The sequence below is a fragment of the Littorina saxatilis genome, linkage group LG5 (genome assembly GCF_037325665.1).
Source record: "Littorina saxatilis isolate snail1 linkage group LG5, US_GU_Lsax_2.0, whole genome shotgun sequence".
Classification (NCBI taxonomy): Eukaryota; Metazoa; Mollusca; class Gastropoda; order Littorinimorpha; family Littorinidae; genus Littorina; species Littorina saxatilis.
In genome coordinates this window covers 4579462-4595601 of record NC_090249.1, presented here as the reverse complement: position 1 = coordinate 4595601, position 16140 = coordinate 4579462, and the positions used below count along the sequence as shown (strand labels likewise).

Below are 16140 nucleotides of genomic sequence, written 5' to 3'. Positions count from 1 at the left end.
TAGGTTGCAACTTTTTCCCTTTAGCTATGTGGCAGATCATTTACAGGAGTTTGATGTCAAATACAGTGGAACCCCTCTTAAGTCTGGGGGGGGGGGGGGGGTTCCAGTGTAAAGGCTTTATACCCAATCTGAAAGTAATATTGGCACAGTGTGACTGGCAACCACACAAAACAATATTTATCTGAAAACTCTCTTACAGACTTGAGTGGCTTAGCTACAGTATATGCAAATCTTCCATTAGCTGTGATATGTAAGCATTATATCTTCCATTAGCTGTGATATGTGAGCATTATATCTTCCATTAGCTGTGATATATCTAAGCATATCTTCCATTAGCTGTGATATCTAAGCATATCTTCCATTAGTTGTGATATGTAAGCATTATATCTTCCATTAGCTGTGCTATGTAAGCATTATATCTTCCATTAGCTGTGATGTGTGAGCATATCTTTCATTAGCTTTGATATGTGAGCATATCTTCCATTAGCTTTGATATGTAAGCATATCTTCCATCAGCTGTAATATGTAGGCATCTCTTCCGTTAGCTGTGATATGTAGGGATATATATCTTCCATTTGTTGTGATATGTGAGCATATTCTCCATTAGCTGTGATATGTGTAAGCTTATCTTCCATTTGCTGAGATATATGTAAGTATATCTTCCATTAGCTGTGATCTGTGAGCATATCTTTCTTTTTCATTAGCTGTGATCTGTGAGCATATCTTTCATTAGCTGTCCACTGCCTCATCCTTACAGGTCAAACAGTGGCGAGCGGACGGCTGTCAGACCCCCATGTGCACTGCAAGGCCGGGATGGTCCAACATCAGTTTCCGACGTGGCCTCTACAAGAAGCGTATGCGTAACATCGAGGTCAACCTGATTGACATTCTGAGTGTGGACACAGAGAGGCAGGTGGTGCGCTGTGAGCCGATGGTGACCATGGGTCAAGTGACCGCCTGTCTCAACCCCCTGGGCTGGACCCTGCCTGTACTGCCGGAACTGGACGACTTGACCGTTGGTAAGTGGGTCTGATGACTTTGTTGGACTTGCATTTGAGTGTGAATTCATCAAGGCACGATAAGCCTGGGGATAGCAGTCTAAGTTCTGAAAGACGTTAGATGTCCAATATTCTTCATCTGCCCTTAATGGACCATGTCCGGAAATAACTCTTTCAATTTTGTGTGTGTTGCTTTCCCTTGTTTTCCTCAAAGACACTGAGGCAAGGTTACAATGTCATGTGAAGCTTGCCTTGGTGTTTCAATGAAAACGCAAGGAAAAACAAGGGAAAGCAAAACTTCCACAACCAATATAAACCCTGACAGAGTTATTTAATTCTTCTCCTGCAGTCATCCCTAACCATGCTAGATTTTCATCGTAGTGTGCGCAGAAACTGTCATTTTCAACTGCAGATGTGGCTAGTTTTCTTGATCGGGGAACTGTACATTACCTGACAGTCATTGCAATGACTGCGATTGAAGTCACAGCTTTCCATATACATAGTGGGATCTAAACAAAATGTGTTTGAAGATCTAGTGATGTTTATGTGTGCAGTGAAGCTTGTTCTTTGATGATATTTTAGTTACCTTTAAGGTAATGACCGCCATTCCCGCTTACTTGATCATGTTCAGAGCCATTGATCTGTCCAGCTGGGGTCCCTGTTGTCATACTATTGTGCTGTTAGTTAGAGAAAAGATCTGAACAAAATGTGTTTGGAGTTCTAGTGATGTTTATGTGTGCAGTAAAGATTGTTCTTTGATGATATATTAGTTAACCCCGGCCGGGTCATACCTAAGACTTTAAAATTGGCAATCTAGTGGCTGCTCCGCCTGGCGTCTGTCATTATGGGGTTAGTGCTAGGACTGGTTGGTCCGGTGTCAGAATAATGTGACTGGGTGAGACATGAAGCCTGTGCTGCGACTTCTGTCTTGTGTGTGGCGCACGTTAAATGTCAAAGCAGCATCGCCCTGATATGGCCCTTCGTGTTCGGCTGGGCATTAAGCAAACAAACAAAATATATTAGTTACCTTTTGAAGGCACAGTGCAGCTCACATCCTTCGTTTTGTGTTTTTGTTGCAGCTGAGTGCATTTACAGTTCAAAAATCCTCCTATGGTAGTAAAACAAACCCAAAACTACCCAACGACGACATCTGTGAAGCTCGACAGTTTCTTGTTCACGCGAGTGCATAAATTAACCTAGTGTTTGGTCGGAGTTCGATTCAACTGAGTGATTCCGGCCTCCATTTTGTTTTACACAAACTCATGATGACGTCTGACATAGTTTGCTAGTGACGTGTCTTTTTGTGCATGATGTGGTGATCTACCTGATCTAAATTTAGATCCAAAAATAGGTCAAGACCAGCCGGGTCCGAGTACGAAATTAATTCGTAAAAAAATCGCAGTTCTCGACTCTTTGGGTGCAAGTCAATGAAACTTGGTAGTTCTTCTAACGGATAGCTGCCTGAGGTATGATTAAAAGCCCCAGGGGCTCCGTGCACCTGGATTTGACAAGTTCAGTACCTTTAAAGGTACAGTACCGCCATTCCTGCATAAACACAATGATGTTCAGAGCCATAGATCTGCCCAAGCTTTTACAGAGAATAAGATTATCCTTCCACAAAGACACATACCAAAATTAACAGCCGTCCTGCAATCTGTGCAAAGTGGGAAATGTTTTGCTGAAATGATTTAGCAGTTTGACTTAGATGTCACTTACACAATTAATGAAACAAAATATTCACAATCTCCATAGGAAGAAGCCAGGTTGTTGCTTGTTTGTATGTGTCCAAGTGACAGGATGCTCTCATCCGGTGTGAAAGGCCTGAACAGATCTGTGGTTGTGGACATCATCGCTCTCACACGAAGAAAAAATGTACCGGGAAGTTTTCAGTGATTGTGCTGTTGTCATGGTGACAGCTCGAGATCAGTACTGGTTGAATGGATGACCTAACACAGTATTGTCCGGGTTTTTTTGGTCGACATGTCTGCTGTCACTGTTCTGTCACTATAATGATTAGCCCAGGCATTGTGTCGTAGGTTATTAAAGAGTAGGCTCTCAGTATTTAAATTTGTGATGTCCTTTCCCAAATATACAGTGGTACCAGCCATGACAGGACACTTTTTGGAACAGCTAAGTGTGTCCCGACATTGTTTGTGGCCTGTCATGACACCTGTTACAATCATTTTAGTCTAGTTTCCAGGTAAAGAGGACTGGGTGGCCGAGTGGTAACGCACTTGCGCTCGGAAGCGAGAGGATGCGAGTTCGACCCTGGGTCAGGGCGTTAGCAATTTTCTGCCCCCTTTCCTAACCTAGGTGGTGGGTTCAAGTGCTAGTCTTTCGGATGAGACGAAAAACCAAGGTCCCTTCGTTGTACACTACATTGGGGTGTGCACGTTAAAGATCCCACGATTGACAAAAGGGTCTTTCCTGGCAAAATTGTATAGGCATAGATAAAAATGTCCACCAAAATACCCGTGTGACTTGGAATAATAGGCCGTCAAAAGTAGGATATGCGCCGAAATGGCTGCGATCTTGAACGAACAAGCAAAATACTCCCTCCGTTTTAACTCCAGAATTTCTCAGATTTGTGGAGGTCCTAGAAGGGGGGGTTCCACTGAATATTTGTTCCTGATTCAACACTTATTACTGTGTAACCCCCCGCGGGTTAGGGGGAGTCCCATATTGGTTGGGACTAGAAAGAATTTACCCGATGCTACCCAGTATGTCGTAAGAGGCGACTAACGGTTCTGTTTCTTCTCTTCTTTTGTCTTATTTCTGCCTTACCAGTTTTTTCACCTGTATTTCCTTCCAAGAAAACTCTCCCTACTATTCCCTGCAGTTTTCCAATTCTTTTCTTGTCTTATTTCTACCTGACTGGATCCATCACCTTTATTTCACTTACCAAAAGTCTTCTTTTCCACATCCTTATTTCTCTGCACCCCGCATGTCGTATGAGGCGACTAACGGATTCTGTTTCTCCTTTTACCCTTGTTAAGTGGTTCTTGTATAGAATATAGTCAATGTTTGTAAAGATTTTAGTCAAGCAGTATGTAAGAAATGTTTAGTCCTTTGTACTGGAAACTTGCATTCTCCCAGTAAGGTCATATATTGTACTACGTTGCAAGCCCCTGGAGCAATTTTTATTAGTGCTTTTGTGAACAAGAAACACTTAACAAGTGGCTCTATCCCATCTCAACCCCCCCCCCCCCCCCCCCCCCCCCCCCCCCCCCTTTCCCCTATCCCATCTCCCCCCTTTCCCTCGTCGCGATATAACCTTCGTGGTTGAAAACGACGTTAAACACCAAATAAAGAAAGATTACTGTGCAGGTGGGCTGATCAAGGGGTTAAGAAGCGAAGCGTCCTCGCACAAATCTTTACACTTGTAGCTGATGCAGTGCTATAACTGCAGTGCAGGTGGGCTGAACGTGGGTGTGGGAAGCGAAGCTTCCTCGCACAAATCTTTACACTTGTAGCTGATGCAATGCTATAACTGCAGTGCAGGTGGGCTGATCATGGGTGTGGGAATCGCGAATCACAAGGAGTGTTCCAACACGGCTGAATATCTTTACACTTGTAGCTGATGCTTAGCTGTAGCTTGTTGCTACATGGCTTGCTGTGTCGTTCCAGATTTACACAAGTTTTTATTTGTTAAATATTGAAATGCGAGCAAAAGCAAGCGTAAATATGGTACGACACAGCATGCCATGTAGTATTCTGTTTATCCTGCATACTTTACTTGCGTGTATTTTACTCCAAACGTCCTACAGTCGAGGCGCCAAAACTAAAGACTCTCAATCAATCAATATGAGGCTTATATCGCGCGTATTCCGTGGGTACAGTTCTAAGCGCAGGGATTTTTAAAAAAAAAAAAATTTTATGCAATTTATATCGCGCACATATTCAAGGCGCAGGGATTTATTTATGCCGTGTGAGATTTAATTTTTTTTACACAATACATCACGCATTCACATCGGCCAGCAGATCGCAGCCATTTCGGCGCATATCCTACTTTTCACGGCCTATTATTCCAAGTCACACGGGTATTTTGGTGGACATTTTTATCTATGCCTATACAATTTTGCCAGGAAAGACCCTTTTGTCAATCGTGGGATCTTTAACGTGCACATCCCAATGTAGTGTACACGAAGGGACCTCGGTTTTTCGTCTCATCCGAAAGACTAGCACTTGAACCCACCACCTAGGTTAGGAAAGGGGGGAGAAAATTGCTAATGCCCTGACCCAGGGTCGAACTCGCAACCTCTCGCTTCCGAGCGCAAGTGCGTTACCACTCGGCCACCCAGACACGCCTTACGAATCTTGATCTCTTCCAAAGCCTCGTGAATACTTGATGTCAAAGCAAAAAGACATTATTTTAGAGAGTTTGGCGTGACGTGTAAGTTCTCACAAATCTTCCAGGGGAAACAGCAAGCACAAAAGTGTTTCTGGAATGATGTTTGTCTCGGTGACTTTGTCATCATGAGCAGTGAAAAGTTAGATACCTGCCAGACTAGTTTGACACAACCTCATTTACATACTTTACCCACCAATGAAGTAAAGGACATTGTTTTAATGTTAGGTCATTGGTTGTCTCTCTCATGTTTGTTGGATAAAGTGCTATAACTGTGCAGGTGGGCTGATCATGGGTGTGGGAATCAAGACGTCCTCGCACAAATCTTTACCCCCGCGGGTTAGGGGGAAGAATTTACCCGATGCTCCCCAGCATGTCGTAAGAGGCGACTAATGGATTCTGTTTCTCCTTTTACCCTTGTTAAGTGTTTCTTGTATAGAATATAGTCAATTTTTGTAAAGATTTTAGTCAAGCAGTATTAGGCATGGGAATTGTCCGCCGAAAGGCAAATTTCCGCCGATTTTTTTGTTTTGTTCCACCGAAAAAGCAAAAGTGTCCGCCGAAAAAATAAATGGGGGAGGCAAAAATGGTTCTAAAAACTGAATTTAATGGCAAACTTGGAGTTCAGATGACACCAAATTGCACCATTTGGGTTCTTTGGAGAAAAACAATTCGGGGAGGGGGGGGGGGGGGGGGGGGCAGAGGGGGGGGGGGGGGGGCATGCTCCCGAACCCCCCAAGCAGGGCTAGGCGCTTCGCGTCGTCGACTTTGCTATTACTTACACATTTTCAGCCTTTTTTATTTTTTTCAATTCCCATGCCTGAGTATGTAAGAAATGTTAAGTCCTTTGTACTGGAAACTTGCATTCTCCCAGTAAGGTCATATATTGTACTACGTTGCAAGCCCCTTTAGCAAATTTTTGATTAGTGCTTTTGTGAACAAGAAACAATTGACAAGTGGCTCTATCCCATCTCCCCCCTTTCCCCGTCGCAATATAACCTTGAATGGTTGAAAACGACGTTAAACACCAAATAAAGAAAGAAAGCTGATGTAGTGCTATAACTGTGCAGGTGGGCTGATCATGGGTGTGGGAATCGAGACGTCCTCGCACAAGTACGGCCTGTTTCAACACTGCTGTATATCTTTTGAACTGGTGCTCGCCGACGGTAGTGTTGTCAAGTGCTCCAAGGTAAGTTATTTGTATTTTTTTATTTCCGCTTTTAGTCTTAGGGTAAATTGCAGGTGGAAGGGAGAGAGGGGTGGGCAGGGGAGGGAGAGAGGGGTGGGCAGGGGAGGGAGAGAGGGGTGGGCAGGGGAGGGAGAGAGGGGTGGGCAGGGGGGTGGGCAGGGAAGGGAGAGAGGGGTGGGCAGGGGAGGGAGAGAGGGGTGGGCAGGGGAGGGGATGAGGTGCCTAGTTTCCCCTGCTGTCATGATGTTAGTGTTTTGGCATCTGCCGCAGGAGTAGTTGAAACTTTTCAGCTTTTCTTTTTTCAAAGTCAGTAGCCATCATTTTTTACATTTAGTAAGTTTTGACTAAATGTTTTAACGTAGAGGGGGGAATCGAGACAAGGGGTGGTGTGTGTGTGTGTGTGTAGAGCGATTCAGAGAAAACTACTGGACCGATCTTCATGAAACTTGACATGAGAGATCCTGAGTATGGTATCTCCAGACGTTTTTTCATTTTTTTGATAAATGTCTTTGAGAACGTCATATCCGGCTTTTCGTGAAAGTTGAAGCGGCACTGTCACGCTCTCATTTTTCAACCAAATTGGTTTAAATTTTGGTCAAGTAACAGGGATGTTCCTTGGATTTTGTCCTTATAGGACAAATGTCCTAGCCTTGCTGAAAGTATAGGACATTTGTCCTGAACTGTAAAAAACAATCGGTCATTTCACGTTTCGGTTTGCTGAAATGCACACTGTGCAAAACATCAGTTTTCTCTCGCCATCGAAATTTAGCCATGGATAAAGTTTAAGCCATGAAGGCACAAACGTCCGTGGTGGTGTCGTCGCCGTTTTTGTACTCACAGTCACAGTGGGTCCGGTCACAGTCACACTTGACGACTGATCATGATCTGACTGTCGAAAACACAGCTTGGGTTGGTCCTTGTCCGGTTTCAATTTCTTCGCAGGCGGCATGATCGCATTCGCAGTTTCTAGAATCTATACAACCGGAAGTTGAACTTCCGGAAATTCTTAAACTGCGCGGTCTTCAAACGGCGAAGTTACTAAACCAAACAACAGAAGACGTTGCCGATTCGGAGATTAGGAGACGTATCATCTGATGCCTGATCTAAATAAACGGATCAATATTGCCATGTCCGACGTGGCAATAAAACGATCGGTCAGTGTCCGTCTCTGACATAAACTTATCGGACATTTGTCCGCCAGAGACACAAGGTACCGGTCATTAGACCAAGGTATCCGGCCCAGGGCCGAGGGCCGACCCCTGGGAACATCACTGAAGTAATCTTCGACGAAGCCCGGACTTTGGTATTGCATTTCAGCTTGAAGGCCTAAAAATTAATTAATGAGTTTGCTCATTAAAGTTGTCATTAAAATCGATTTTTCACAAACAGATTTAAAATTCATTGCATCGTATTCTTCATCACATTCTGAATCTAAAAATGTATACATATGTCATGTTTACTCTTAAAATGTGATCACAATTAACGAAAATAGATTAATTAATCTTACGAATAAAATTTAAGAAATCGATCCAAAAATGATTTCATCTTATTCTTTATCATTTCCTGATTCCAAAAACATATCGATATGATAGGTTGTATTCAAAACAAGCTCAGAAAGTTAACAAGAATACAGAAAAGCGCGCTTTCCTGCTTAGCACAATACGCTGCCGCGCTAATCTGGCGTGTCAATATCACTACGTTTTGCACGTGGGAGGTGAGAGATTTCCTTCACGCGGGGATTGACGAAGCTGTACTGTCTTCGTGAAAAAATACAGTGCGTTCAGTTTCATCCCGTGAGTTCGACAGCTTGACTAAATGTAGTAATTTCGCCTTACGCGACTTGTTATTCTTAAACTGTGTGTCAGAGCCCAGAATTATTACTATTGATGGGTTGGTTTTTGGTGACGTAAGTGCTCAGCCAAGGGGGGAATTCGGCACCAACACAATTATATTATTTCATTGGGACAGGAGACTATTTAGAACTGTTCACGATAAATGTTTATACATGCATATTAATTTTAATTATTAAAGTTCTTTTGGAAGTTCTGTAAAAAAATTCTTTATTAACCTGTATTAACATACAACTTTGGTGTTCCTACTACACCCTTAGCCAGAACCAAACGGGGAAAAATGGAGAGGATTCATTCCGATGGCGTGTGTTTTCACAGTGCCGAATAAACCATGATAGTAGCACCGTCCTTTTGGTAACTCTTCCAGGAGGGTGTCTCGGTGGTGTCACCTTGCATACTCTGAGCTGAGGACACTGCGTAAGCTTTCCAAGAACTATCTTTTTTTTTTTATAGGCATTGTTTCACTGTCTGTGTGTGACTCTCTGTATTTGTATGTCTGTGTCCATCTATGTGTGCAAGTACCGTACTTTCCGGGTCATAAGGCGCGACTTTTTTCCTCGAGTTCGACCCCTACGTCTTGTATAACGAAGCGCCTAATCCGTGTATGAAATACGAAAAAAATCAAAGAGACCGCTTGAGTACCAGTCAAACAACTTGTGATAATGCATGTTTCAGCTACTAGGTACTGCCCTGCCTTTGATCTGGCTGCACACACAGATTTCCACTCTGTTAAACTCGGTCACTGACCGGTCACTGACCCCGATGCAGGAAGTGTTTCCTCTCTCAGATATGACAGGGGAACCACCTCTCATGGAAAAAACTGGGTCATTGACCCCTGGGAAGAAGGTCGTGTCTTTTAACAAGGCCACCCAGCTATCACAATGCCTTTGATCTGGGCGCACACACAGAGCACACATATTTTCACTCAGTTAAAGTCGGTCACTGACCGGTCACTGACCCCGATGCAGGAAGTGTTTCCTCTCTCAGATATGACAGGGGAACCACCTCTCATGGCAAAAACTGGGTCATTTTGGTGCGCCCTATCGGCCCCCTGCGTCCAATGGGTGACTGGATTACAATTTTTTTTAAAAAGAAGGGGGTGCGTCTTAGATAACGAAGCGCCTTGTCACCCGGAAAGTACGGTATGTGTGCACATGTGGCTGTGTTCGCTTGCATGTGGACATGTAAAGGTTTGTGTGAAACAATGGGTAGACAAGATCTTTGGACAAGAGGATAACATTTACACTGGAGACAAGATAAGGGGCAGTAACTACTGTGTCTCTTGGATCAAAGGTTTGATCCTCAATCTTCTCCTTCTTCCTTCTTGCTCTCATTTCATTTTTTGAGAGTAGGCTTTAACAAGTATGGTCATTTTTACCCCGTGCCATTTCAGGCAGTCATATATATGCCAGTTAAGGGGTGGGGGGGGGGGGGGTGGAGGTGTTGATCCCCTTTCAGAGTAGGAGCGACAGGGGGGGGCGATTCCATGTCAGAGTAGCTGAGACACTGACAGTTTTTGTGAGTCAGCTCATCTGTTGTAGGATGAAAACCCCGACCTGTTCCACTCTGTGCCCTGGTCGTATGGCACTCTGGGATTCCTGGTGGCCGCCGAGCTTCAGATCGTGCCCGCCAAGAAGTTTGTGCGCATTGAGTACAAGCCTGCGCACACCAACAAAGATGTTCTGCGCATGTTTGAAGAGGAGACGAACAAACAGGCCGACAACCAGTTTGTGGAGGGGCTGGTCTACTCTACAGACGAGGCTGTCATCATGACTGCCAACATGACTGACTATGCAGAGCCTGGAAAGGTAGGGTGGAAATAGTAGAATTTTGGGGGGGGGGGGGGGTGGTCTACTCCATGGATGAGGCTGTCATCATGACTGTTGACGCAGAGCCTGGAAAGGTAGGGTGAAGATTGTAGAATTTTGTGTGGGTGGGGGGGGGGGGGGGGGGGGGGGGCTGGTCTACTCCATGGATGAGGCTGTCATCATGACTGACGCAGAGCCTGGAATAGTAGGGTGGAGATTGTAGAATTTTGTGTGTGGGAAAGAGCCTGGAAAGGTAGGGTGAGGATTGTAGAATTTTGTGTGGGGGGGGGGGGGGGGGCTGGTCTACTCCATGGATGAGGCTGTCATCATGACTGACGACGCAGAGCCTGGAATAGTAGGGTGGAAATAGTAGAATTTTGTGTGTGGCGGGCTGGCCTACTCCATGGATGAGGCTGTCATCATGACTGTCGACGTGGAGCCGGGAAAGGTAGGGTGGAGATTGTAGAATTTTGTGTGTGTGGTGGTGGGGGGGGGGGGGGGGGTGGTGGTGGTCTACTCCATGGATGAGGCTGTCATCATGACAGTCGACGTGGAGCCGGGAAAGGTAGGTTGGAGATGTTGGTTAAGCAAGCAAGGTATACATTTTAGAATAGCTGAAATTGTGTGTGTGTGTGCGCGCGCGTGCGTGTGTGTGTGTGTGTTTTGAATACTTGCCACTCTTTTTCATAATTATCAGGGCCATATAATGTGGTATGAATAGCCTAGGCTCTTATTGTTGAAACATTTTCAAGTTACATGACACTCATAACGTGAGAACTTGCACTGATCTGAGGGATTAAGCTGAGTTGGTCCAGTATGAAAGAGAGTGCAGTTGCCACAGAGTCAATTTCATTTTTACAATTAACTCGCTCCATCCACGAATTAAATTCTTTTCAGGCTCCAGAGTAGTGTTCTCTGCCTAAGAGAGGAGGGCTGGAAGTTATTGTGATTGTTAAGCCTAAAATTAATGCGGTGAAGTTGACTTCGCAGAGTGTATTTCAGGAAATATGCGCCGAAATGGCTGCAATTACTGGCCGTATAAAATTTCATCTCACACGGCATCACTGCTGAGCGCCTAGAACTGTACTCACGGAATATGCGCGATATAAGCCTCATTGATTGATTGATTGATTGATTGAAACTGGCTTCATGAAGTTTTGGCACTGAATTTGTGGTCAAAAGACTTCTCAAAGTCTTTGCAAAGTTGATTTCGGGCTGAATTAAGGACATCCTTTTATAGATATCTATATATATGTCTTTCGGATGAGACGAAAAACCGAGGTCCCTTCGTGAGGTGTGCACGTTAAAGATCCCACGATTGACAAAAGGGTCTTTCCTTGTAAAATTGTATAGGCATAGATAAAAATGTCCACCAAAATACCCGTGTGACTTGGAATAATAGGCCGTGAAAAGTAGGATATGCGCCGAAATGGCTGCGATCTGCTGGCCGATGTGAATGCTTGATGTATTGTGTAAAAAACAAAAATTAATCTCACACGGCATAAATAAATCCCTGCGCCTTGAATATGTGCGCGATATATATTGTATAAAAATAAAAATAAATAAATCCCTGCACTTAGAACTGTACCCACGGAATACGCGCGATATAAGCCTCATATTGATTGATTGATTGATATGTGCATCTGCAGATCAACGCCATTGGCAACTTCTGGAAGCCATGGTTCTTCCGCCATGTGGAGACTTACCTGAAGACGGGCCCCGGCGTGGAGTACATCCCCCTGCGTCACTACTACCACCGCCACACTCGCAGCATCTTCTGGGAACTGGAGGTGAGGCTGTGTTTTCTCTCGTCCTCAACTCCTTCAGTCATCTTCTTCTGCCTTTGTTGGCTACAAATCTTACATACTTTTGAATTTCTTACAAGTTGACTTTTATGTATGTGCATGGCTCACATTAAGTGTAAGCGTGGGAATGTGAAACAAGGGTGGGGGGGATGGCACAGTCGGTAGCGGCGCTGGGTTCAAAACCAGTTGTTGCTTTTGGCGTGGGTGGGTTTGATCCCCACGCTCGGCGAGGGATTTGTTTCCCACAAACAACCTTGTGTAGACTCACTTTTGGTGTCTGAACGCCCCCGTGTGCATGCATGCGCACGATAAAGAACCAACATTCACAGCAAAATGATCAGGGCTTTGAAACATGCATACACGCATGCAGGAGAGAAAAAAAAGGGTAGCGCCGTACTGGACGGCAGTTCAAGACTCAACTCAAAAAGACTCAAAATGTTACTGTCTTTATAAAAACAAGGACATTTGCCATGCAGTGTCAGGCGGTTACAGACATAAAACACATCCCATTTACTAAGAATTGAGAGTTGTACTAAAAGCTTTCCCAGTGAGAAGGCAGCCGCAATTTCCCGAGAGGGTAACATTACAGGACTATAACTAAAATCTTATCTTCATCCTTATGAATTAAGCTGAAATACCCGGGAAAGTGACCACCCTGCTTCTATCCTTCAGGACATCATCCCGTTCGGCAACCACCCGGTGTTCCGTTACCTGTGCGGGTGGATGGTGCCGCCCAAGATCTCGCTGCTAAAGCTGACCCAGGGGCAGACCATCAAGGAGCTGTACGAACGCTACCAGGTCATCCAGGACATGCTGGTGCCGCTCAAGGACCTCGGAGAGTCCCTCCAGGTCTTCGACAAGGAACTCAAGGTAAAGGGAGAGAGAGAAATTCATTTTTTACGCCCTCACGGCAAAGCCATTAGGAGCATGTTTCCGGGTTTTACCCCGACTTTAGATTTACTTTCTTTATTTGGTGTTTAACGTCGTTTTCAACCACGAAGGTTATATCGCGACGAGGGAAAGGGGGGAGATGGGATAAGGGAAAGGGGGGAGATGGGATAGAGCCACCTGTTAAGTGTTTCTTGTTCACAAAAGCACCAATCAAAAAATTGCTCCAGGGGCTTGCAACGTAGTACAATATATGACCCTACTGGGAGAATGCAAGTTTCCAGTACAAAGGACAAAACATTTCTTACACACTGCTTGACCAAAATCTTTACAAACACTGACCACACTCTATACAAGAACCACTTAACAAGGGTAAAAGGAGAAACAGAATCCGTTAGTCGCCTCTTACGACATGCGGGGTGCAGAGAAATAAGGATGTGGAAAAGAAGACTTTTGGTAAGTGAAATAAAGGTGATGGATCCAGTCAGGTAGAAATAAGACAACAAGAAAAGAATTGGAAAACTGCAGGGAATAGTAGGGAGAGTTTTCTTGGAAGGAAATATAGGTGAAAGGACTGGTAAGGCAGAAATAAGACAAAAGAAGAGAAGTAAAGGGGTGGGGTAGCTCTGTTTAAACGCTCCCGCCGCGTGAAGGCGACCCCATGGGAGCCGACTTTAGATGAGATACACAACAAGTGTATGCGTGTTTAGGTGGTATCAGCCATCTGCATTTATGGCAAAATGACTGAGGTCTTTTACAAGCCACTGTGGTGACATGGATACCGTCTCTGGGTCTGCACATAAAATGACTGAGGTCTTTTACAAGCCACTGTGGTGACACAGGGGTGGGACAAGGATACCGTCTCTGGGTCTGCACATAAAATGACTGAGGTCTTTTACAAGCCACTGTGGTGACACAGGGGTGGAACATGGATACCGTCTCTGGGTCTGCACATAAAATGACAGGTCTTTTACAAGCCACTGTGGTGACACATGGGTGGGACATGGATACCGTCTCTGGGTCTGCACATGAAATTGACCCATGTCCGTCCCGGCCCGGAATCGAACACGCTACCCTAGGATCACAAGTCCAGTGCTCTACCACCTGAGCTACCCCTCAAGGTAAAGGTGGCTGCACTTGGCATTTATACGTGCTATGGTAATGCAAGAGATAGCTCAGTCGGTAGCGGCGCTGGCTTGAAACCAGTTTTCGCTCTCTGCGTGGGTTCGACCCCAACGTTCGGAAAGAATTTATTTCATAGAATCAACTTTGTGCAGACTCTCCTTCATGTCTGAACACCCCCATGTGCACACATGCGCGCGATCAAGTTCACAGCGAAAGCCTCAGGGTTCGGAAACATGAATACACTCATGCCAGAAAAAGAAGGGAAAGACTCTGGTTATGCCGTACTGCATGGCAGCTCGGTCGACCCAGTGAGAAAGCAGCCAGAGTTTCCGTGAGGGTAACTTCACAGGACGACCCGTGTCTAACCCCGATTCGAACACATGACCCTAGGATCACATGTCTAGTGCTCTGGCCCCCCTTTGGTTTAAACAATGTTTATTCATATTTACATGTTCAGGAAATGTACATCGACATAGTGTGAAGACAACAACAAGCCTACGGCTTATGGTGGTGTCTTCAAACACATTTACAATAAGAATATGGCAGACAAGCCCTTACACAGTAAATAAAAACAAATAAATCCGTAAATTTTACTCAAAATATTTACCAAATTTAGGAGAGAAAAGAAAAGACGAAAAGAAGGTGGCCCTCCTTTGAATGTGTACACATTGTTTATTGATTGGTGTAATCATTCAGTCTTTAATTCATTGATTAATTAGAACTGTCACCCATTGTGGCTTCATCCTCTGTACGCCTCATAACCTGGTCTTTTCCTTCACTGGTTGTTTGGTTTAAATTGTATTCAATTTTGTATCGTGAAATAAACAACATTTGGCATTTAGGATTTCTCACTCAAACCATAGACCAAATAGCCTGGACCGCCAACTCGTCACGTGACCCTTCGAGGTTACGACTCTAGACTTTCAGGGGCGTGTCGCGTCCGATTTGAAAGGCCAGCGATTCGAAGACAGTGAAAAGAAAGCACGCTCCAGTTATTTGTGACAATGGGAGGTGACAATGAACTGGATTTTCCAAAACTTTAAACTAAACTTAACAAAACTCATCGAAAAACATGTTCCATAATGCACTTTTGCTGAGTTTATTTTAGCATTTTCATAACTTACCTCGGCAACTTCGTCCATGTTTACAATCGACACCGGATATGACATCCCCCTGATTTCTGAAAGGCCATGTAAGCGTAGGTTCCTAAATGCGAGAGGCCGCTACCTCGTTATAGAGAGAAAGAGCGGAGAGAGAGCTAGTTGGCGGTCCAGGATAAATGGTCTATGCTCAAACATAGGGCTTATTTTTAAGCAATCCTTGTGAAGACATAACAGTGGTAAGCACGATGGTGGACTAATTTGAAATACTTATTTGAGAAAACTAAAACAAACAAAAAAGGGGTGGGGGTGGTAATACAGAAGGTGATACAAAAAAAAGGGACACGGAGAAAACAAAAAATTTTGGGAGACTGAATCTGATTACAGTAATACTAAGTGCTTGTGGTAATACTTGTTGTTGACAGCTGTTCCCCCTGTGGCTGTGCCCCTTCAAGCTGTACGCGTGGCCGGGCATGGTGCACCCCGAGGGCGGGCAGGACGAGATGTACGTGGACATCGGGGCGTACGGTACCCCCAAGCAGCCTCACTTCTCCACCATCCCCTCCACCAAGAAGCTCGAGGCCTTCGTCATGAAGAAGAAAGGGTGAGATCAAAGTCATTGGTTCTTCTTCTTCTTTGTTCATGGGTTGAAACTCCCACGTTCACTCATGTTTTCGCACCAGTGGGTTTTTACGTGTATGGCCCTTTTTCCCCCGCAATTCAGGCAGCCATATGCAGGGGAATTGGTTCATTTCAATGCAAAATTTAAAAAACCCAGAAAAGTATGTTAACGGAGGCTTTAATTCATTACCAAAAAAAACCAAGTTACGTTCACTGATCTTATACCTAGCGGTATTTTAAAGTGGACAGACAGACAAAGACTTATAAAACAGTAAATAAACTTATCTGACAGAACAACTTATTTCAGATGGCACAAGCGAGACATTGTTGAAGATCAGTGAATGTCACTGTTTTTTCCAATAACATGAGGCAGTCTATTTGTTTTTGGATTTAATTTCAATGCTATTT

At 44.5% G+C, this 16140-nt stretch overlaps 1 protein-coding gene across 1 annotated transcript in view; it reads left to right on the top strand.

The window, feature by feature from the left end:
- Nucleotides 1–16140, top strand: part of LOC138966126 (delta(24)-sterol reductase-like) — a 33422-nt gene that overhangs the window by 12115 nt on the left and 5167 nt on the right. The window contains exons 2-7 of the mRNA XM_070338242.1: nucleotides 758–1019; nucleotides 6417–6535; nucleotides 9927–10193; nucleotides 11843–11983; nucleotides 12671–12868; nucleotides 15537–15715. Coding sequence (XP_070194343.1) covers nucleotides 758–1019; nucleotides 6417–6535; nucleotides 9927–10193; nucleotides 11843–11983; nucleotides 12671–12868; nucleotides 15537–15715 — 1166 coding nt within the window. The remainder of the gene's footprint in view (nucleotides 1–757; nucleotides 1020–6416; nucleotides 6536–9926; nucleotides 10194–11842; nucleotides 11984–12670; nucleotides 12869–15536; nucleotides 15716–16140) is intronic.